This window comes from Canis lupus, chromosome 20, assembly GCF_048164855.1.
Source record: "Canis lupus baileyi chromosome 20, mCanLup2.hap1, whole genome shotgun sequence".
Lineage (NCBI taxonomy): Eukaryota > Metazoa > Chordata > Mammalia > Carnivora > Canidae > Canis > Canis lupus.
This window is the reverse complement of record NC_132857.1, coordinates 43,224,108-43,248,113: the sequence shown is the minus strand read 5'-3', so window position 1 is coordinate 43,248,113 and position 24,006 is coordinate 43,224,108. Positions and strand designations below refer to the sequence as shown.

Below are 24,006 nucleotides of genomic sequence, written 5' to 3'. Positions count from 1 at the left end.
GAGAGTTCTCTTTTCTCTACATCCTCTTTAACACTATTTCTGGTCTTTTTGATAAAAGCCATACCATCAGGTATGAGATAATATCTCATAGTGGTTTTGATTTGCATTTCCCTAGTAATTTAGTGATGTTGAACATCATTTCATGTGCCTGTTGTTCAGCTGTATGTCTTCTTTGGAAAATGTCTACTTAGATCCTCTGCCTATTTTTTAACCAGGTTGTTTTGTTGTTGTTAAGTTCTATGAGTTTTTTTTATATATTTTGAATATTAATCCCTTGTCCGAAATATGATTTGCAAAAAATATTCTCCGATTCTCTCCAACCTATGCTTGGTTCTTTTGAAGAGTTGCTTAATAGTTCATATTTGGCACAACCTACCTTTTATTCAATCATTTGTCTAAAATAGAGGACCTGGGATCCCTGGGTGGCGCAGTGGTTTGGCGCCTGCCTTTGGCTCAGGGCACGATCCTGGAGACCCGGGATCAAATCCCACGTCGGGCTCCCGGTGCATGGAGCCTGCTTCTCCCTCTGCCTGTGTCTCTGCCTCTCTCTCTCTCTCTGTGTGACTATCATAAATAAATAAAAAATTAAAAAAATAAAATAAAATAAAATAGAGGACCTTCCTGTTTCACACATTTTGGAAACTGAGAGTTAAGAAAGAAAAGGACAAGATCTGAAGTCAGGAATGTTTCCTAGTTTCAGAATCTCCTGGCTTTTTTATACCTTCCCCTCCAAAACACATACACAAATGAACTCTGGCATAGTTAAATAATCCCAATTCCATATTAAATATGATTTTCTTTTTTTAAAAAAAAGATTTTATTCATTCATTCATGAGAGACACAGAGAGAGAGGCAGAGACATAGGCAGAGAGAGAAGCAGGCTCCTGTAAGGAGCCCAATGCGGGACTCAATCCTGGACCTTGGAATCATGCCCTGAGCCAAAGGCAGACGCTCAACCACTGAGCCACCCAGGTGTCTCAATATGATTTTCATATTATTATATCAAAGATGGGATTTTATTCAAGCAGGACTTTGAATTCTGACTGCCAAGTTTGAATCCTAGTACTGCTGTTACCATCCTTGAGAGCTTGGACAAAATTTTCAACCTTTCTATGCTTCTACTTCCTTGTTCATAAAATAAAGATGATAGTGGTACTTTATCACTTCATAGAGTACACTTGATTATACTGTTATCATTGGAACTGATGCTGTTGGCATTTGGGGGGATTTTTGGGGTTTGGGATTTTTCTTTATTTCTCCTATTTTTAAAATCTTCCTAAGCCTTTGAAAATTTTTGGGCTCTGGACACTTTAAAGACCTTCAGCTCAAGATCCTAAGCAATCTGACATCAGCACAGCCACTCTTAACTAAGAAGATCCATAGATTCAGTGGGCTTTGGGAAGGGAATTTGGGGATTATAGAGGGCAGAGATTGATATATGCAGCCCTCCCCCACCACTTTTTTTTTAAATTCATAAACTATTTCTTAAGAGCACATGTGGGTTCACAGCAAAATTGAGTGGAAAGTACAGGGAGTTTCCATATACCCCGTATCCTCAAAAATGTAAAAACTCCTTCATTATTAAATTCTGCACCACAGTGGTACATTTGGTATAGTTAATGCAGCTGCATTGACTCATTATTATTACCTTGTAACCATGGTTTACATTTCGGTTCACTCTTGGTATTATGCATTCTGTGGGTTTTGACAAAGATATAAAGCATGTATCTACCATTGTAGTATCATCACATGGAGTACTTTAACTGCCTGAAAATTTTTCTGTGCTTTGCCTACTCGTCCCTCCTTCCTCTATAACTTCTAGCAACCATTTATCTTTTATTACTTCCATAGTTTTGCCTTTTAGGGATTACTTAATAGTTGGAATCACATAGTATATAGCTTTTTCAGATTGACGTCTTTGACTTAGTAATAATCATTTAAGTTTCCTCCATGTCTTGTCATAGCTTGATAACTCATTCTTGTTTAGTGTGTAATAATATTCCACTGCTGGGATGTACCACTGCTTGCCCATTCACCTACTGAAGTATATCTTGGTTCCTTCCAAGTTTTGGTAGTTTGGCAATAGCATTCATATACAGGTTTTTGTTTAGATGTTGCCAACGAGCATGACTGGTATATGTATAGTAAGACTATGTTTAGTTTTGTAAGAAACTGCCAAATATTCTCCCAAAGTGGCTTTACCATTTTACATTCCCTCTAACAATGAATGAGATTTCTTGTTCCATATCCTTGTCGGCATTTGGTGTTGTTAGTGTTTGAGATTTTTTTTTTTCCTAAAGATTTTATTTATTTATTCATGAGACACACAGAGGCGAAGACATAGGCAGAGGGAGAAGCAGGCTTCCCATGGGGAGCTCAATGCGGGATTTGATCCCTCGACTCTAGGACCACACCCTGAGCCAAAGACAGATGCTCAACCACCGAGCCACCCAGGCATCCCAGTGTTTGAGACTTTAGCCATTCTAATAGGTATATATGGATATCTCGTTGTTTTATGTTGTATTTCTCTAATGATTTATAATTTTGTACATCATTTCATATGCTTTCTTGGAATCTGTATATCTTCTTTGGTGTGATGACATCTACATTTACATCTACATCTTTTGCCATTTTTTAAATCAGGTTGTTCATTTTTCTTACTGTTTTAAGAGTTCTTTCTATATTTTGGAAAATAGTCCTTCACAGATATATCTTTTGGAAATATTGCCCCCAATCTGTGGCTTATCTTTTCATTTCTCTTAAATTGTCTTTCATAGAGCAGAATATTTTTATTTTAATGGTCCCACTCATTAATTACTTCTTTCATAGATTGTGTTATAGTGTTTATGGTCTTTAGCATTTTTTTCATTCTTTCTTAGAATTTTCATGTCTCTGTATATATTATCCATCTATTCTTGTTTTTTACTTTTCCTGTTAATACTTTTATCATATTTATCATCTTTTAAAAAATATCCTAGCATTCCTGCCATAAGAACTCCGATTCTGATGCTTATTCAGTCTCTTCAGACTATTTTTTAAGTTTCAGTATGCCTTGTAATTTTTTTTTGTTGAAAAGTGGATGTGATTAACTGAGTGAAGAGAACTTCAGAAAATGGCTTCTAATGATGTAGTGGTGTATGTTGTAGAGGGAGGGGAAGCCTTCTATAGTCTATAGGTCTCAATCTTTTTTTGAACTTATGCCCCTGGACTGTGAAATAAATCAGTGCTTCTCAGTGGCTTTTACCCCCTTAGTCAGGAAAGGATGTCTAGAAGGAAACAAAGTTGGATATTTTCCTTCTTTTTAGAGCAGTCAGGCTCTGATAAAATCCTGGCAGGTTAAGCTCCAATAAAATACTTTTTCTTAAATACAGGCCTTGTTAAGAACAGAATGGTCTGAAATGTTTCAAAATTGTTCCTTTTCTTTTCTCCATGCCAGAAACATCAGAGGATTTTTATCTTATATTCATTCACTGTAGAGCTTCTGTAGGTAAAACCCACACAAGTCTGGGGGTCCCCTGCGACTGGATCCCCCTAGAGTTTTTAACTCAGAGTTGTTCCCAGTGAGCTTCCAGCAATTCATCAGTTACAGTTTAGATTTGCTTATTCTGCTGCTGGTTTCCATGGAAGTTTTTTTCCACGGCTTCTGCTCTGGTCCCTTGTGATTCTCTGTATCCACCTGTATGTCTTTCCAATTTGGGGGGCAGTGGTTTGCCCTGTGACCTCACTTCTCTGACAAATCTAAGAAGAATTTGTTTAGATTTTTACTTGTTAGGATGGATTGGTAACTTCTAAGCTCGTTACATGCTCAACTGGAAACCAGAAGTCTCCTGTTGAAGGTTTTTAAGCTTAGATAATTTACATTTTAGGAAGTTTATTCTTAGTATTATGTAGGAGAGATTAGAATGGTCAGAGATGGGTGTGGTAAATAGCAACTAACATACCCTGGGATATACTTACTCCACTGAAGACAATTTGACTTTATGAGTTCCGTTTAATATCTCTTTTATCTTAGGAAGTATTTCTTTACATTTTATTTATGGTGATCAGAGTCACCATTCTGTTTAGTTGACACACAATGCTACTACATTAGTTTCAGACATACAACATAGTGACTCAATAAGTTTATCCCATTCTTGGATCTTTGTAGCTAAGTAGTCTTGGATGTCAAGTTACATTGACCTTCAGAATACTTGTAGTTTTCTAACTTATCGCATGGAAAATTTTATACATTCATCTTAAAATGTTGTGGGGTTTTTTTTTCTGTCTTTATTGCTCTTTTGGGGCTTTTTAAAATTTAATTTGTGTTAAAGATTGAAGTACATAAAATATACACAAATACACACACACGCATTGTTTTTCCTCAGAACTTAGTCTTGTGAATTAGTTGCATGATACTTGTAAGTGACCATAATGGGGACAGGGAAATGGTTGTATTGTAGAGCAGTGTTTTTTGACTTAATAGACCTAATGTTTACTTTTTTAGTAATAAATGCTGTATAGTGCTCCCGTTATAATACTTAAATGAAATTCATAGATACAGTAATCTCTGTCTTTATGTATGTTCCAAAAAACTAATAAAACCCCAGTATTACATAGAGGAGAAATAAAAATTATACAAACTATAATAAAATAATATGTACTTTAGGATGTAAATAGGTAGGAATACTACACTAGAAGGCAATTTAAAATAAGAACAAAATATGTATATTTATATACATATTGGATACTGGATGTTATTGAATTTATGACTGCCTTAATTATATGTACTATTATTTTACATACCATTAAGAGGAAAACTGTTCCAACTATACTGTTACAAATGTGTGAATATCAGTGATATTAAAGTGGAAAGGCATGAATCATTTAAGTAATGAAATTTGATATATGTGTAGAATCATTATGAACACCTGCTCTAGAAATGTGAGCTAATACATCTGTATATGTTTGCAGGTCAGCTACCACAGTCATGGTGTTAACAATATGATTTTTCCAAATTGGCAAGCAACTCAGAGTTACATTTCAAACATAAGAATATATAATAGTCTGTGGAATTAACAGCATTTGCAGTTCTTGGAAAATTTATTGTATATTAAAACTGTACAGAAAAATACTTTCTCTTTATAACCCTGGTTCTTGTTTCTCACTGCCTGCTCTTAGACATAAAACAAGCAGATTGATGTCTTCAACCCTGTTCTCTTCTTTACATTTTTGTTCTGTTTCTAGACTACAGAGACATTCATCTTCTTTGTCCCCAAATGTGGGTTTTTGTTTTCTCTATATATTAGTTATCTTGACTTTGAAGCAGGGAGAATATATCAAAACCTGGACTTACTGATCAAAATCGTTTGAAATTTTTCTTTTTTAACTCTGTGCATGTATTACTTCAAAAAAAGTATTATTTGAAAATATAGTTTTAAGGGACATCTGGTTGGCTCAGCAGTTGAGCGTCTGCCTTTGGCTCAGAGTGTGATCCTGGGATCCTGGATCAAGTCCCTCATCGGGCTCCCTATGGGGAGCCTGCTTCTCTCTCTTCCTATGTCTCTGTCTCTCTCTGTTTCTCATGAATAAATAAATAAATCTTTAAAAAAATAAAAATATAGTTTTAAAAATTTAAAAAACAACAGCTTAATGCTATAGGCAGCCTTCTAGTTAAAAGTAAGTTCATGTGGATACAATGAAAGTAAATGGCAAACAGATCCTAGTAAGGAAAGACTGGTTAGGTTTGATTTTGTTTTGTTGTTGGTTTTATTATTTAAAAGCCAAAAGTTGGAGGCGCCTCGGTGACTCAGTTGGTTGGGCTTCTACCTTCAACTCAGGTCATGATCCCGAGTCCTGGGATTGAGTCCCACATTGGTCTCCCTGCTCAGCTGGGAGCCTACTTCTCCCTCTGCTCCTCCCCCCTACTTGTAATCACTCTGTCTCACACACATATTCTCTCTCTCTCAAATAAATAAATAAATTTTTTTAAAAGTCAAAAAGTGGGAAACAACTAAAATGTCTGTCAACAGATAAATGGATAAATAATAGTGGTTTCTCCATATAATGGAATATTATTTGGCCTTACAAAAGAATGAATACATGCTATAGCATGGATGAACCTTGAAAAAAAACTGTGAAAGAAAAGTGAAAGGAGATAATCAAAAAGAATATCTAGTATCTGAGTTTGTGTATATGAAAGTTTAGGAAAATCTTTTGAGATAGGAAATTGATTAATGATTGCTTAGAGCTGGCAGGCAGGACAGTGATTAAGGGAGTGATAGCTAAAGATTATGGGGTTCCTTCTTGAGATGTTGAAAATGTTCTAACATTTACTGTAATGGTTGTCCATATTTGAGAGTATATGAGAAACCATTGAATTATATACTTTAAAGGGGTGAATTATATGACATTATGGATTATATTTCAATAAAACTGCTTAAATAAAAGAATAGGCTACTTCAAAAGTATATATAGTTACCATCAATTTTAGCAGGAAGGGAGTAGACATTTATAGATGGCATTTCTTTTAGCCTTTCCTCCCCATTTCATTTCCCCTTTGCAATCCAAACTTGAAGCAGGAGATTCAGCAGTACTGTGGTCCTGCCAGTACTCTTTAGAGTCATTGCAACCTCTAGCAGTCTGACTCCAGCCTAAAGAGAAAGGTGTTGGGAGAAAGGATTTCTCTAATCCAAGCATAGGGCTTACAGTCAATCAGTGGTAAGACACCTAGGAGGCAACTGGCTACAAAAGTTTCTTGTAGTTCATCCTCTTCTGGAAGAGTGAAATAACCTTTTTGTTATTTGAAATAAGCTTTTTGTCACAAGCTTGTTACAAGTGTAGTGGCATCTGAAGTTAGATTGCTCTGACTTATAAACAGACCTGCCCTTTTGGAGCAGGAATATCGGTGGTCTGAAGCAGGCAAGTGCAGCCTCTATGGTTGGCCTGTTTGAAGACATCTGTGTGTTGTCCATACCAGTGTGGAACAATTGTGCCAGAAAACTTCCATTAGCATGTTGTATTCTTGCAGAATATGTTGCATAAGTGGAGAGCATGCTAAATAATTGATTTTAATTGTAAACATTTCATTCTCAAAAAACAAAAGATCCAACCTCTTTTTCCCATCATTGGTAGTTCTAAACATTAGATTTTTTTTTTCCATAAGGTCAAAATGTAACTTAAGTACTATGATTGTGAATGGAAAAAATGGTGACATAATTGGGTATTGGCAAGTTATTTTTCCAGTTTCTGTAGTGTGTGAATTTTTAATATTAATAGACATAAAACATTAAAGGAAGTCAAACTCCCAGTAATATGATATATGAAAAGTATAAATAAGTCTAGTAAATCTTTTTTACAATGCCATAGTAAATCTTTTTTACAATGCCAGCACTTAGCTTTTTTTAAACAAGAATTGAATTTCTTTTTGATCACAACTGAGCAGTGTCTATAATTTTATCAGATAATAGTGGCATATATTCACTCAATTTTTCTAATTCTACATGCAAGTGTATGGGTTTTTTTTTTTTTTTACGATTTTATTTATTTGAGAGTGATAGAGCACACAAATTGTGGAGAGAGAGGCAGAGGGAGAGAGAGAAGCAGACTCCCTGTTAAGCAGGGAGCCTGTTATGGGGCTCAGTCCCAGGACCCTGGGATCATGTCCTGAGCCAAAGGCAAATGCTTAACCTACTGAGCCACCCAGACCCTTCCAAGTGCATGTTTTTAACGTTGTCTATACTATTCTTGTATGTTTGTTATCAAAATGTGTGTAAGTTAAAAAATTAATGTTAACGAATTTCAGATTTCTCCAGTTGACACTGTTGTGCTAAAATATCACCAAAATGCCATTAAAATAAATAATCATTTAATTATCAGTATCAGTAATCATGATAGAACCTAACAGGAGTTTTCCTGTTGTTAATTATTCTCTACCAGCTATCTTCAATAGTATGGGCCCCTAGGAGATGATTAGAAATTTTTTGAGTAAGTTTTGGGTTGTCACAATAATGGGGGAAATGTTAGTAGGCCAGCTGTCTTGATGTCTAAGTTTAATAAATCTAATAGATTCCAACCCTTGTCTTCACACCTGCCGTCACTGTTTGGTGCTTCCAACTCCCAGTCTTCTCAAAAGTCTAGAGGACGTTTTCACTTTTGCAAGCATATTAAGTTGTGGCTTCTTTTCTTTTGCCAAGTCAGCTACCACTTATCTGTCAACATCAACTTCTAAACGTTTGTTGAAATTATTTATACTATGTTTCACCATTCTCTCTTTCATGGTGGGTTTCTGTCCTTTTTTTTTTTTCCTCCTAATTCCTTTACTGTATATCCAGTGGTTTCAAAGACCAAGTGATCAGCAAGAGATGAATCTGCCATACCTAACAGCTTGTTGGGAGATACCTTCTCTTAGAGGATATGGAAGGGTTTTAGGTGGTTTGACTGTTATGTAGACTAGCTGGTGTACTAGCAGTCAGTGCCTAATTGGGGCTAGACCTGCTAAGCACACTATTTGTAAGCCCACCCAAAATGCCAATGATACTTACAGTTTTCAGTTCATTCTAGCCTTGCATTAACTCAGCGTAAACAGTACATTAGACAATTAACATTTTCTATGGCTGAGTATGATGTGTAATCATTCTCATTACTCTTTCTCAAGCTGAGCTTTTAGAAACTGATTTGCATTCAGAAGTAACAGAAAAACAGTGTGATGGCTCCTTATCATTAAAAGGGAAAAAAATGGATAAATTGTTTTCCTATTCCTACCATTTAGCTTTGCTACATGGTTTTTCTTCATATTAACAGATTTTTTGGTAGAAGGCCTCAGTGGGATTGCAGAGGGGCATCAAATCTGAATGAACTTCATCAGCTATTAAGTGACATAATGATCAGAAGATTGAAGAATGATGTTTTAACCCAGCTGCCCCCTAAAGTCAGACAGCGTATTCCCTTTGATCTTCCATCAGCAGCTGCCAAGGTGAGAATGCTTGTTTGATTCAAAGGCTTACTTTAAGTCATGTTAATGAAAGATTATACATACTGATATTTGATAGAAGGAAAGGTCTGTTTTCTTAAAATAGGATTAATTAATAGAACATATGAACTGGCTTTGTATCATTTCGAGAGAATAGGAAATATTTAATTTAAATCATCAAATAATGTGAAAAGAATCAGTATCCTACTGATTTAAAAAGATTATTACTGTTCAGTCTAGATTAAAAGCACTTCACCTGCAAGGAAGATTTAGTAGTAAGAGTTCTAAGTACCTATAGGGTGTCAAGCCCAATAATTAGGAAGGGAAGTTGTGTTTCTTGCTCTAGGATTTTTTTCAAGTATGAGCTATCTTCTAGAATAACTTGGATATGGGCATCTTTTTGAGATCTGAAAACTCTATGATCATGTTGGAGGATGTGAAGGTCCATATATTAGAAAGCCATATTGTATTTTACCTAATCCTTACCTACATTTACTTTTATGGAGTACAGTGCTTATATATTCTCTGAAATTTCTTTAAATCTGGACAAGGTTTTGTTGACAAAGACTACTTATTGCATTGTTTGATTTTGAAAGCTTAAGGTAGACATTTTGTAAACCCTGAGCAATATATTACTGGTAATAAAAGAATAACCTGATTTTCTTTATCTACTATGTTAGCATTAGAAAGAAAAATAAGAGTATATAATTATATTACATTATTCTTCAGCTAATATTCTTCAAGTCTTTATGCTTATTTAAATGAAATCATATATCATTATGAAAATACTTTGCTACCATATACATTTTCATTATTTCCTTTCTTATGTATGCAAACTTTTTTTTAACTTTACAAAATGTTTTTCCTTAAGGGGAATCTCTAATTGTTTGATTTGTGGTGTTAGCAAAGAGCTTGGCTTTCACCCACAGCTTTTCCTTGGTTTCTGTCTTTGGTGTGAACATGTGACTGACCTATCTCCATATTGATGCTTTTAAATGAATACATTGGTATATTTGGGAGTTTGTTTTCATATCTTTACAAAGAAAAAAAGAAAAAAGTAGGACAAAATTCATTATTTTATTAATTGTTCCATTCTTTTTTAAAAAAAAAAATTTTTATTTATGTATTTGAGAGATAGAGAATGTGCAGTCAGAGAGGGGCAGAGTGGAAGGGAGAAGGAAGGGAAAAGAATCCAAAGCAGACTTCCTACTGAACTCCAAGCCTGATGTGGGGCTCTATCCCATGACTCTGAGATCGTGACCTGAGCCAAAATCAAGAGTCAGACACTTAACCAACTAAGCCACCCAGGCATCCCTGTTCTGTTCTTTATGCCATATTTCTAAACATTGTTATTTTCTCCCGCATAGGAATTGAATAGCAGCTTTGAAGAATGGGAAAAATTAATGAAAGCTCCAAATTCAGGAGCCACTAAGACTGTCATGGGATTGATTACTCGCATGTTTAAACAAACAGCTATTGCCAAGGTAATCTTTGTTGGGACATCATGTGTTTGTCTTGATACAAATTGTTTAATGTATTTTAATGCTTTTATTTAAACAGCTTATTTGCATACTGTAACATGCCTTAGCCATTTAATTTTTAAATTCTCTGTTATGGAAAAATTTGGATATATTCTAAGTAAACAATAGTATAATGGAGACCATTATACAGATCTATTTATTGATCCTTTCCAATATATGGGTACACTTTGATGAGGGAATATGATATGCTTTACATGTTCTCATTTAAAGAATATACATATATTCATCTTTGTCATCAGATTTTTCTGTGGTCTTTGCTACATAATTGCCACAAATAATGTTTTTTATTTAAGTCAATCATTTTTAATTGGTATTATGTTTCTAGTTCCCTACAGAGATAGATGTGCTCATATTGTTTGTCTGAAAGTGCAAATTAGAGGTGTTAGAGTTTTTAATTCTCAGTGTGAATATAAAGTAGGCTCATCACACGTTGTTTTTACTAGCATCGTAGAACTTAGACATGCTAATGAGTGTCACTCCTTTCCAATTCTGAGATTTTTTTATAAGATTTTTTTTTCCACATTCAGGGAAATTTGTCCTTTTAAAATATATATAGCTTGATGACGTTTGACAAATACACAGAGTAAATCGCCAGTACACTCAAGATAAAGGATATTTCCATTTGCCCAAAAAGTTCCCTGGTTCACCTTTGTAGTCATCTCCCTCATACCTGCTTTCTGCACCTCTGCAGTCTCAGTTATGCTTTCTATCACTGTAGTTTTGCATTTTCCTAAATGTTCCAAAAATGGAATCAAATAGTATGTAGCCTTATGTCTGGCTTCTTTCATTTAGCAAAAAGCTTTTGAATATTGATCCATGGTTTGCATATGTAATTAGTTTCTTCATTTTTATTTCTGAATAATGTTCCAGTGTACAGATATATACAGGGTTTTTTTTTTTTAAGATTTATTTATTTATTTATTCAGAGAAATAGAGAGAGAGAGAGAGAGGCAGAGACACAGACAGAGGGAGAAGCAGGCTCCATGCAGGGAGCCCAACCTAGGCCTCGATCCCGGGTCTCCAGTATCACCCCCCAGGCTGCAGGCGGCACTAAACCGCTGCACCACTAGGGCTGCCCATATAACAGTTTTTTTCCTTCACCAGATAGTGGCCATTTTGGGATCTTATCAGTTTGGGCCATTATAAGTAAAACTGTTATGATCATTCATGTACAGGTCTTTGTATGAACAGATTTTCATTTACCTGAGTAAATAACTGGGAATGGGACTGTTGGGTCACATGAAAGGCACAGGTTAAATTTTATAAAAAGCTGCCAAATTGTTTTTCAAGTACTGTGCCATTTTGCATTCCTAGTAGCAATGTATGAGAGTTCCCAGTGATTCTACATCTTTGTCAGTACTTGTCAGTCTTTTTAATTTTAGCTATTTTCCAGGATATGTACTGGTATCTCCTTGTTATTTTAATTTGCCTTCTCCTAATGTCTAATGATAGCATATTTTCATGTGTTTATATCCACAAGATATCATATATCTGTTATATATCATATAGTCTGTGCATACCAAGTCCATATTTATATTGGATTATAAGAGTTCTCTTTTTTTAAGATTTATTTTAGTGAGAGAGAGCATGGGGTGGGGGAGGTGAGCAGAGGGAGAGGGAGAGAGAGAATCTCAAGTCAACTCCCCACTGAGCATGGAGCCTGATATGGCTCCCATAATTCTGATATCATGACCTGAGCTGAAATCAAAAGTCAAATGCTCAACCCACTGAGCCACTAGTCACCACAGACTAGTGGTGACTTATATATTATATATATAATATATATATATTTTTTTAATTGGTATTATGTTTCTAGTTCCCTACAGAGATAGATGTGCTCATATTGTTTATATATATATTGTAGAAACAAGTCCTTTAACATATAGGCCTTTTCAAAGTATTTCTTCCAAGTCTGTAGTTTGCATTTTATTGTCTCGACATTGTCTTTCAGAGAACAGAAGTTTTAAATTTTGAAACAGTCCAGTTTATAATTTTTTTTCATATTTTGTGCTATTTAAGTCCTAATTAATTTTTGCTTATTCCATGTTCACAAATATCTTCTACCATGTTTTCTTCTAAAAGTGCTATATCTTTAGCTTATATAAGTAGGCCTAGAACTATTTTGAGTTAATTTTTTTATGTGGTACCAAGTTAAGGATAGAGATCTGGTTGTTTTGGTCTGGGTGGATTTTATTTGCTTATTTATTTTGCGTGTGGATTTTCAGTTTTCAATTAATATTCGTTATTGTAAACCATTTTTCTCTCTTTGACACATCTTAGCACCTTCATAAAAAAATCATTTGGTCATATATGTGTGGGTCTGTTTCTGAGCTCTGGTCTGTTTCATTGATCCATACGTCTAATTTGACATAATACTACAGTATCTGGTTTCTGTACCTTTCTAACAAAGCTTGAAATCACATGGTGTTCACTCCTACTTTATTTCAAAATCATTCTGTCTGCTGTAAGTCTTTTGCTTTTCTTTATGAGGTTTAGAATTAGCTTTTTAAGTATGTGCAGTTTTGATTGGAATTGTTTTGAATCTATAAATTCATTTGGAAGAATTGACTTCTTAATAGTATTGAATTTCCTGACCCATGAAAAGAGTGTCTTCTTTCATTTCCCCCAGCCATATTTTCTAGTTTCAATGAATACATTTTGCCAGATTTACTCTAGTTATTTCATCTCTTTTTATGCACTTGTAAATAGTTCTTTTTTTACTTAAATTCAATTAATTAACATATAATGTATTATTGGTATCAGAGGTAGAGGTCAGTGATTCATCATTCGTATATAACGCCCAGTTCTCATTATAACACATGCCCTCTTTAAGTCCATCAACCAATTACCCCATACCCCCAGCCCGCTCCCTTCCAGTAACCCTCAGTTTGTTTCCTATGATTAAGTTTCTCTTGTGATTTGTCTCCCCTCTGATTTCATCTTGTTTTATTTGTCCCTCCCTTCCCCTATAATCCTCTGTTTTGTTCCTTAAATTCTTAAAATCATATGAGTGAGATCATATAATAATTGTCTTTCTCTGATGAACTGATTTCGCTGAGCATAATACCCTCTAGTTATCCACATCATTGCAAATGGCAAAATTTCATTTTTCTGATGGCTGAGTAGTATTCCATTATATAGATATACCATTTCTTCTTTATACATTCATCTGTTGATAGACATCTGGGCTCTTTCCATAGTTTGGCTATTGTGGACATTGCTGCTATGAACATTGGGGTGCAGGTGACCCTTTGAATCACTCTACACTTGTATCTTTGCGGTAAATACCTAGTAGTGCAATTGCAGGGTGATAGGGTAGCTCTATTTTCAACTTTTTGAAGAAGAACCTCCATACTCTTTTTCCAGAGTGGCTGCACCAGGTTGCATTTCCACCAACCATGTAACAGGGTTCCCCTTTCTCCACATCTGTGCCAACATCTATCATTTCCTGACTTGTTAATTTTAGCCATTCTGACCAGTGTGAATTAGTATCTTATCGTGGTTTTTTTTGTTGTTGTTTTTTGGGTTTTTTTTTTTTTTTGTTCATGAATACTTTATCAAGGGATATGGTCTATAATTCTTTTTGGTGGGGTCTTTGTCTGGTTTTGGGATCAAGATAATGCTGGCCTCATAGAGTTTGGAGCCCTTTGGGGGCTTTGGAGCCCTTTTTGGCCTGCCAGGTCTCTGTGGATAGAGCTACTGCCAGTCTAATGTTTCTGCTCTTGTAGGTTAGGGACCTTTTGTCCCAAACTGTTTTCAGTTTTCAGTGAATTTTTCTTTGTCTCTGAAATTCTCAAGCTTTGCTATTATATGTCAAGGGATGGATAGATAGATAGATAGATAGATAGATAGATAGATAGATAGATAGATAGATATTTCGCATTTTAAGGGAGGTTCTCTGTGCTTCCAGAACTTGAATGCCTGTTTCCTTCCCCAGATTAGAGAAGTTCTCTGCTATAATTTGCTCAAATATACCTCTGTCCCTCTCCTTCTCACCTCTTATTCTGAGATCCCAATTATTCTAATATTGTTTCGCTTTATGGTATCACTTATCTCTCAAATTCTCCCCTCATGGGACCGGTAGTTATTTATCTCTTTTTCTCAGCTTACTTATTCTCCATCATTTTGTCTTCTATATCACTAATTCTCTCTTCTGCCTCATTTATCCTTGCAGTTAGAGCCACTTTTTTTTTTATTGCGTCTCAGTATTAACCTTTTTTTGCTTTGACCTGATTAGTTCTTTTATTTCTCCAGAAAAGGATTCTTTAGTGTCTTCTCTGCTTTTTTCAAGCCCAGCCAGTGTCATCATAATCATTATTCTGAACTCTAGTTCCAATATCTTACTTCTATCCATACTGATTTGGTCCTTGGCAGTCAGATAGAATGTAACTGTAAAGATGAAAATTTAAAAAGACTTTAAGCAGGGGACCCCTGGGTGGCTCAGCAGTTTAGCACCTGCCTTCAGCCCAGGACGTGATCCTGGGGACCCGGGATCGAGTCCCACATCGGGCTCCCTGCATGGAGCCTGCTCCTCCCTCTGCCTGTGTCTCAGCTTCTCTCTCTCTCTCTCTGTGTCTCAAATAAATAAATAAATACATACATACATAATTTAAAAAAGACTTTAAGCAAATTAAAAGAATATAATCAGACAGATGAAAACAGAGCAATACACTAGATTATTGGTGTATTTGGGTCTATTAGAAGAAATTACATCTCAAAATTGTTGAGAAAATGAAACATATATATGCAAAAATAAAATTAAATACAATGAAATGATAGGATGTAAATATAAAAGGGAAAATTTTAAAAGACTGAAAAAAGTTGATAAAATAAGAAATTGGTTGAAAAGGAAAAAGGAAAAAATGAAAATAGACTACAGAATCATGAGAAAAAACCCCATGAATTCTATATACTATTTTTCCTAAGCAATGGAGTTTTGCCATTCTCTGTGATCAGTAAACTTGGTCTTAGCTGGGTGCTCTTGCTGATCTTCTGGTGGAGGGGCCTGTTGCATTGATTCTCACAAGTCTTTGCCCCATGTAATTGCACTGCCCTTGCCAGGGGCTGGGCTAAGTGTAAATGGCTTTGGATTTCTCTATGTGACTTTTGTTCCCTGAAGGCTTTCTGCTCTGCCTTAGAGGATGAGAATGAAAATTGCAGCCTCCCAAGCTCCAGCCCCAGAGCTGAAAGCTCACACCCCCACTCCTCAGTGTGCCCTCAGGGAAAAGCAGTCAATCATTCCTGTCTCCATGGTCTCAATCTACACTCTGTGCTCACTCAGCAAGTGACCCAGCATTTCCGTCTCAGGGATGTGACCCTGTTTGAAGTCTCCAAACCCTGCATATCCATGCTGCTCCTCCAACAGGGAGTAGGAGTTGTGTATTATTCTGGTTCTGCTGTTTGCTGGGCCTCTGCTCAGAGAATATTTGCCCAACTGTGCCACAGTTCCAGTTTATGGCAACACCGAGCTGAAAGCCCACTCTTGGACTCACTGATTGTGGCTGGCATCACCACTCCATTGCCTGGGAACTCTGCCCCACTCAGGCACTCCCATTGTTTCTGTAACCCCAGGGATCCTGAGACCACACTGTCCCATCTAGGCTTCTGTCCCACTTGGCCACCTGAGCACCTTTCAGGCAGGGACACCTCTCACTGGAGCAGACATCTGAAAGTTCTGATTTTGCACTCCAATGATCTATCACTTTCTGATAGCTGGCTTGTGGAGACTCCCTCCCCCTGCCATTTATCTTCTGATATATTGCCTCTGATTCACTTCTCTGCACCTCCTGCCTTGCAGAAAGTGGTTGCTTTTCTGTTTGTAGAATTGCAGCCATTTTTTTCTTAGATCTCCGGTTGAGTTCACAGGTGTTCAGAATTATTTGATAGCTATCTAGCTGAATTCCAGGGAACAGACAAAACTAAGGCCTCTACTCCTCTGCCATCTTGGGCAAATATCCTGTAACTATTTCTTAAATTAAAATTTCTACTCTTTCATTGCTAATTATAGAATTGTTATCTATTTTTATTTATTGACTTTTTATCATTTAACCTTGCTGAACTCACTTATTAATTCTATGGAATTTTTGTAAATTCTTTAGGATTTTCTACATAGAACATCTTTTTGTCTGCACATAAAGACACTTCATATATGTAATCTGTATGTCTTTTATTTTTTTTCCCTATCACAGTGAAGGAATGCAAATACAATTTTGAATAGAAGTGATAGGATTGGACAGCCTTGCCTTGCTGCCATTCTAAAGGGAAATCATTCAGCCTTTCACCATTAATAATGATGTTATCTTTAAGTTTTTCATAGATACCCTTTCTTAGGTTCAGAAAATGTTCTTCTTTAATGAATTTGTTGAGAGAAGAAATGAAACACATGAAAATTTTTTACCTGGTAGAGCAAAATTAGGATGAGGGTAGTTACTATAAATGTGGACAAAAAGAAAATGGCTAAAATTTTAAGAAAATTATAGACTGAGCATGGGGTATCATGACTGTTCAGACTAATAGGGGGTCTTGACACAGCAAGTCCACACTCACTCACAAGCTTTATTTCCTTTGGCCTCTTCCAGGTACCGACTAGAAGATGATAGAGCACCCTATTAGTGGAGCATAAGTACAATAGCCTATCTACTTCCAGAACCTTTCTCATACTAAGAGAAATTGCTCTTGAGTGCTAGTTTGTAACAAAAGCTGTCTGCTCTGCAGGCTAGGCAGAAAACTTTACTGAAATTAGGACCTTGGACTGTTATAAGACAAAGATCCATCAATACTGGAGGAGAGGTAGGAACCTCTGTCCTGCCCAAAACTATCTATAGTGTGGATATGGTATGGTATCAGGGAGAGAAGCAGGCACAGTGTAGTGTCAGTGAGAGAGACAGAAACTCCAGGAAAGTGCCACTTTTAAGGTTCAGCTAGATCAAGGGGCCTGCCTTAAATTGAATTGGTTCTAGAGACCTAAATGTCTGCTGCCCCCTACCAAGAACTTAACACTGAGAAATCATCAAGATAAGTCTATCACTGGTGGGGAGAGAGACCATAGTACAGGCATGCAAGGACTACTGGAAGCTAAGAGTTCATCTGAAATACTTAGAAAAAGCTTTGGCATACTTTATCACAAGGTAGAAGCATCTTGTTGCTGGGGGTGTTCAAAGTTTGTAATGTACTAAAGGTAAATGTAACAAAAAGAGAATCCAAATACAGATACAAATCCTTCCCACACTATCACCCTGGCCAAAGAAAGAAAAAGAAAAAAAGCCTATTTCTTGGTGTGTAAATATCAGTTACCTCAGACTGTCTTGTTCTTCTACTCATAATTTCTAGCACATAAGAGCAATTATGAAATAAATGAAAAAGCAATTTTAAAAAACTAATCCAAAGATAAAGCATCAATAAAGCCAAACTGATAAATGACCTAGACTGTAGAACTATTAGACAAGGGCTTTTAGGAAGCTATGAAGTGTTATAAAATGGTAGCAAAGATAAACAATATGCATGAAAAGGTGGGAATTTTGGAAGAATATGAATATTTTAAAGACAGCAAAATGGAAATGCTATAAATAAAAAACAGAAAGTAAGAAAAAATTATTTCAAGAAGCTTATAAACCAATAGAGAAGATAAAATGTAACCGTAAAAGTCTAAATGTCCTGGATATTTATCCTAGAGAAATGAAAACTTAGGTTAACACAGACTCCTTTACGGGAATTTATCTGTAATCACCAAAAACTGGGAAGTAAACCCAGATGTCCTTAAAACAAATTGTAGTATATCCATACAATAGAATACTCAGTTAAAAGGAATGAACTATTGATAAACACAACAAATTGGATGAATCTCAAGGCATTATACTCATTGAAAGAAGCCAGTCTCAAAAGTTTTCATATATCATGATACCATATTTATAACATTTTCAAAACAATGGAATTTTAGTGATAGAAAATATTGTTATATCAATGTCTTTCCTGGTCACAATATTGTACTATGGCTATATAAGAAATTATCATTAAGGAAGCCATGTTAAGGTCATGCAGGAACTCTATTATATTTGCAGCCTCTGGTATGTCTAAAATTATTTCACAATAAAAAGTTTTAAAATGTACATAGAGTGGACACAATATAGTAACCTAATGCATAAAGCATTCTAAGTTAATCCAGAGCCAGAAAAGAAAGGAAAAGGGACAAAGAACAGCTGGGTCAATCAGAACACAAGATGTTAGTTTTTAATCCAATTCTATTAATAATTACATTAAATGTAAATGATACAAACTCAACAAGTAAATGTTAGGAATTATCATTGCATAAATCATATGATAACTGCAAAAAGTTCTAAGTATGAAAGGTGAGAGTGGAAAATGGATGAAAAAAGATAAATCATACAAACAATAATCAACAGAAAGCTGAAGTAGACACTGTAATATCAGATAAAGTAGACTTCAGAATAAAGATTATTGCCAGGATTTGAGGAAATTTATAGTCACTAAGAGGACAACATAGATTGTTCCTGACTTTACTACCCCTCACATGAACAATAACTAACAACTTATTCAGGAGAATCCTAGAACATAGGTGTAAAGCTGAGACATGCTCTTATACCCTAAAGACGAGGACAGACTATATTACTAGGGTAGGAGAAGTTGGCCCCATTGCCATGCTCCCAGGCCAGTGCAGTACCACTCAGGGAGATCCCCCCACTGAGCCTCTGGCTCCTCCACAGGAAAAGAAAATCCATTGGGAAAAACTAGCACCACCATTGCCACCCCACCACCCAGCATGTGGGTTGCTTTGCCAGAGCCACTACTCTGATCTTTATCCATGGGGATTGCAGGAGAGTTTATGAGGCTCAGCCACTGGGAAACTGACAGTAAGAGAGAAACAGAAAGGAACTTGCAATAACCAGCACATAAATCTTGGCAGATCAAGTTTGTACCTGCAGTGCCCAAGTTACTATCCCATGGGGCGACTTTTCTCGTGTGCAGAACCAAATCAGTGGCATACTCTGACCAGGAAGCATGATAGAATGTAGATTTGCTTGATTCAGATCCTCATATAAGAATTTTTGCCAGCCCTAGAGCCCACTTTCCCCATGCGTAGGCAGGGAGGTGAGTTATAGCCCCACTTGCTGTAGAAAGTGTATCCTGGCCACATCTGACCAGTGGAACTGGTGAAAACATCTGGAATCTGTGCAGCATAGCAGTATTCAAGCCAACAGGCAGGTGAGCCAAGCTGATTGCCCCCAGAGCAAAGTCAATTCCAGACATGAAGCTTACAGTGCTACACACAGACAGGAGCATTAATTCATATCCAAGACTGACAGTAGCTCCCAAACCCTCCCAGAGAGTCTTTTCCAGAAATTGAGATTTACCTGGAGCAGCCCCTCTCCTTCCAGCTAGGGTAAGGGTGAGACATAACTACTACACCTACCCACTCCAACTCCTGGTCTGATGAGGACTGATGAGAACACCAAGAAGCTATGTAGCCCTGAAGCACCTTGGCCAAGGGTAGGGCAAGCAGAGTTAACAGTTTGCAGGACAAAGCCAGGGACCTATTTGGCCAGAGAATTTGGGGCATGGGTCAATTTGAATTTAAGACGACAAAAAGCTTTACTAGCCTCTTCCGCCATTGCACTCAGGCAAGGAAACTAATTTGCAGCCCCACCCATTATGGAATACAGCCTACTGGACCAGGAAACCTTACCAGAACATGTGGTATCTGCAGAGTCCATCCAACAGCCCTGCTTATAGTGGCATTTTTAAAAATATTTTATTTATTCATGAGAGAGAGAGAGAAAAAGAGGCAGAGACATAGGCAGAGGGAGAAACAGGCTCCTTATGGGGAGCCTAATGCCGGACTTGATCCCAGGACCCTGAGATTACAACCTGAGCTAAAGGCAGATGCTCAACCATTGAGCGACCCAAGCGCCCCCACAGTGGCATTTGAACAGACAATACAGCCTATGGCTTTCTTCATCTCCACAGTGAAGCTGATGGTCTCACCTGACTAATATATACTCCTACCTTGATTTGGGTCCCCAAACAAAGAGCCTTCCAGTCCCTGGGTCTCATCCTCCTGTCCTGCTAGGGCAGGAAGATTAATTCATGACCCCATCTATTACCGAACATAGTACCCAGACCTGATCATCTAGTCAGCCTGATTAGAGGATTCAGATATCTGTAGAACCCAGTCTGCAGCCTTACTTGGGTAGAGAACTAAGCCAACAGTGCTAATCTCAGCCAGTAGCACACTCCCTTATCCTCAGCCTCAGAGATCAAAGAGTTGCCTTTCCACATTCATTTATGATAAGTATCTCTCAGCAAAGTAGGAATAGAAAGGGACTTTATCATCAGAATAAAAGACATTTATGAAAAACTTAACAATTAACATCATACTTTATGCTCAAAGATTTAATGCTATTCCCTTAAAATCAGGAACGATACAAGAGTCTGTTCTCACCACTTATGTTCAACAATGTTTGATTCAACATTATTCTTATAACTGTGTAATAAGCCTAGAGAAACAAATATAAGGTACACAGATTGAAAAGAAATAAGTACAATTGTCTATATTCACAGACCACATGACTATGTACATGGGAAATCCAAGAACTCTTCAAGCACTAGAACTGAGTGAATTTATCAAGGTCTTAGAATTCATGTTCAATGTACGAAAATTATTTGTATATACAAGCAATGAAAAATTGGAAATTGAAATTTAGAAAGGGATCAATAAACATGACCTACTTTGGGATAAATTCAACAAAGTATATGCACTGAAAACTACAAAACATCATCTAGAGAATATAAAGCAAACTTAAATAAATCACAAGATAGATCATGTTCATATATTGGAAATTTCAATATTAAGATGCCATTTCTCTGTAAATTAGCTTGTATTTTCAGTGCAGTGCTAATCGAAATCCCTGTAGTCTTTTGTAGAAATTAACTAACAAGCTGAATGTAAAATTTATGAAGCAGCACAAAGAACTTACTTTAGCCAAATTAATCTTGAACAAAGTTGAAAGATTCACACTGCATGATATACTTACTATAAAGTTATAGTAATTAAGAGTTTGTGATATTGGCATAAGAATAGGCATTTAGATTAGTGAACCAGAGAAGAGAATCTGAGAAAAAAAAAAATAGGCCTTCATATAGATTGTCAATTGGTGTTAGGGAAGGGGATGAGATAACTCAATGGGGAAATGATAGTCTTTTCAAAGAATAGTATTACGACAGTTGAATATCTTTAGTGGGAAAAAATTAGCCTTGGACCATTATTTTGCACCATTCATAGAAATTAACTTGAAGTTGGTTATAGATTCAAATATAAAAACTGACTTATAAAACTATGTTTTAAAGATTTTATCTATTTATTTTTTAAAGTAAGCTCTTTGCCCAACATGTGTCTCAAACTTATGACCTCAAGATCAAGAGTCACATGTTCTACCAACTAAGCCAGCCAGGCACCCTAATTTTTAAAACTTTAAATTGTATACATGCATAAAAATATTGTCAACCTTTGGGTCGGGACATTTTTTTAGGTAGGATGCAAAAAACACTCTAAAGGAAAAATATGGGACTCAAAACTTTAAAACTTACGGTGTTTTTGTTAAAAGGTATGGTATACAAAACATACTGTTTTGAAAATGAAAATGTAAAATGTAAATTGGAAGAAAATATTTGAAAAAAAAAATATTTGCAATACATTCTTCCTGCTTCATTTTCCTATGTTAAAATTTTGGGTTTGATCAGTGTTCATTGTTTACAATATGATGACTTTGTTAAACATTTCACAGTTAAGCTATAATTACATTTCTTTTATTTGACAACTGTTGTTTTTCCTAGATTTAATAGCTGGGTTTTTTTGTTTGTTTGCTTGCTTGCCTAGCTTAGCTTTCTTAGTACTGAATACTGAGTACAGAAGCTTGCTTAAGGAAAAAGTGTATATATAAGAACCTGTTAGATAATTTCTTATCTATGGTGAGAAACGCTAGTTTGATGTCAGAGAAATGTCAATAGTCAAAAGAAAGTTGGCACCTAATTCCTAAGATCCTTGAAAGAAAAGAAATGGAGGGTCAGTTGTCCACAGATCGAAACATGATTCCAGAGATTAACGGCAGCAGAAAACTAACGCTTGCTACCCCAATTCCTATTTCAGTCATTTTTTTTATTCCCTATGTATTAGAATCTCTGTCCTCAACCACCTGTGTAAACTGGAACTGTATATTTCTATTCTGGGCTGCAGCCAGAAATCATTAGTTCATGGCATTATTGAGTTGGAATTCGTAACACATTTTCCCCAGAAACATTAGTGATGATATCTTATAGTCAGGGGCTTTAGTAACTATAAATCATACAGTTTATCTACATTATAGATGAAATAGATTCTGGGGGAAGTAGGTAGTTAGAGACTGTGTGTAATATTACTTCTATAAGAAAACGCGTTTCATTCAGGGTACTCGCAAACCAATTTATAAATGGACTTTTGGAATTCTACAGTTTACAGATTGGCTATTGTGTTGTAATGCATTCTAGCATTGAGATTTCTTTCTTTGGTTATGTGGGGGTTTTTTTATTTATTCAACAGATATTTATTGAGTGCCTATTGTTTAGAAAGGATTATGCTTGGTGATGGGGAGCAATGTAAACAAGGTACAGTGTTTCTCTCTCAAGGAACTTGCAGTCTATAAAAGAGGACGGATTTAAAATAAATGTTCAACTACAGCACACTATATTTAGTATTTAAATTAAAAACCGGATGTTATGGGAGAACTTGGAAGAAGACACTTGACCCAGTCTCAGGAGTTCAGGAAAGACATCCCAAGGAATGAACAAGGAAAATGTAGCCAACTAGAGTGAAGTGAAATGGGAAGGGGATGGCGTTGATGGAGTGTATGTCAAGACAGATAAATTGGGCAAACTCACAAAGATTAACCAGAAATGACATACTTAGAAAAGTAGGTCATCAGAACTAAAAGCATAAAGTGTCAGGAAGGAATTCTGGGAGTAGGATGGAGATCACAGAGAGCAGTAACCCCATCATAAAGGTCACAATTCATAGTTTATAACTTATCATAAGGTTCTGAGCAATTAAGTACAGTGGAGTAGAGTAAAATTTGTGCCTTGGGGAAAGAACTGTAGCTATGTAGAGAATGCACTAGAAGAAACAATCCAGTAGGGAGAGAATCCAGTTGAGATGCGACACTTGTAGTCCAGGCTAATAGTGGTGACACTAAACTAAGGAACTGAAAGAAAAATAATCAATGTTACTGGTAAAAAGTCAAATAGTGAAGGCTCCCAGATAATTAGAATTACTTTTCTTCTTCTCTGTCATTATTTTTATTGCTTTGTCATATCTGTTGAGAATACAATGGATGAAAATGGACAAATTCTTTAGATTTAGGATCAGGAAAGCACTCTCCTAGGAAAAAAACACAGGTATAAGTGGTATGGTTTGGTCAACTCAGTTATTTCCTGGTACATTTTTTAGAGAAAAACCATTTTAAGAGAAATACC

The 24,006-nt window shown here is 36.1% G+C and overlaps 1 protein-coding gene across 5 annotated transcripts in view; it reads left to right on the top strand.

The window, feature by feature from the left end:
• Positions 1-24,006, top strand: part of ZRANB3 (zinc finger RANBP2-type containing 3) — a 299,997-nt gene that overhangs the window by 205,920 nt on the left and 70,071 nt on the right. For all 5 annotated transcript variants that reach the window (XM_072789025.1, XM_072789026.1, XM_072789023.1 and 2 more), the window contains 2 exons: positions 8,779-8,950; positions 10,315-10,431. In XM_072789025.1, coding sequence (XP_072645126.1) covers positions 8,779-8,950; positions 10,315-10,431 — 289 coding nt within the window. The remainder of the gene's footprint in view (positions 1-8,778; positions 8,951-10,314; positions 10,432-24,006) is intronic.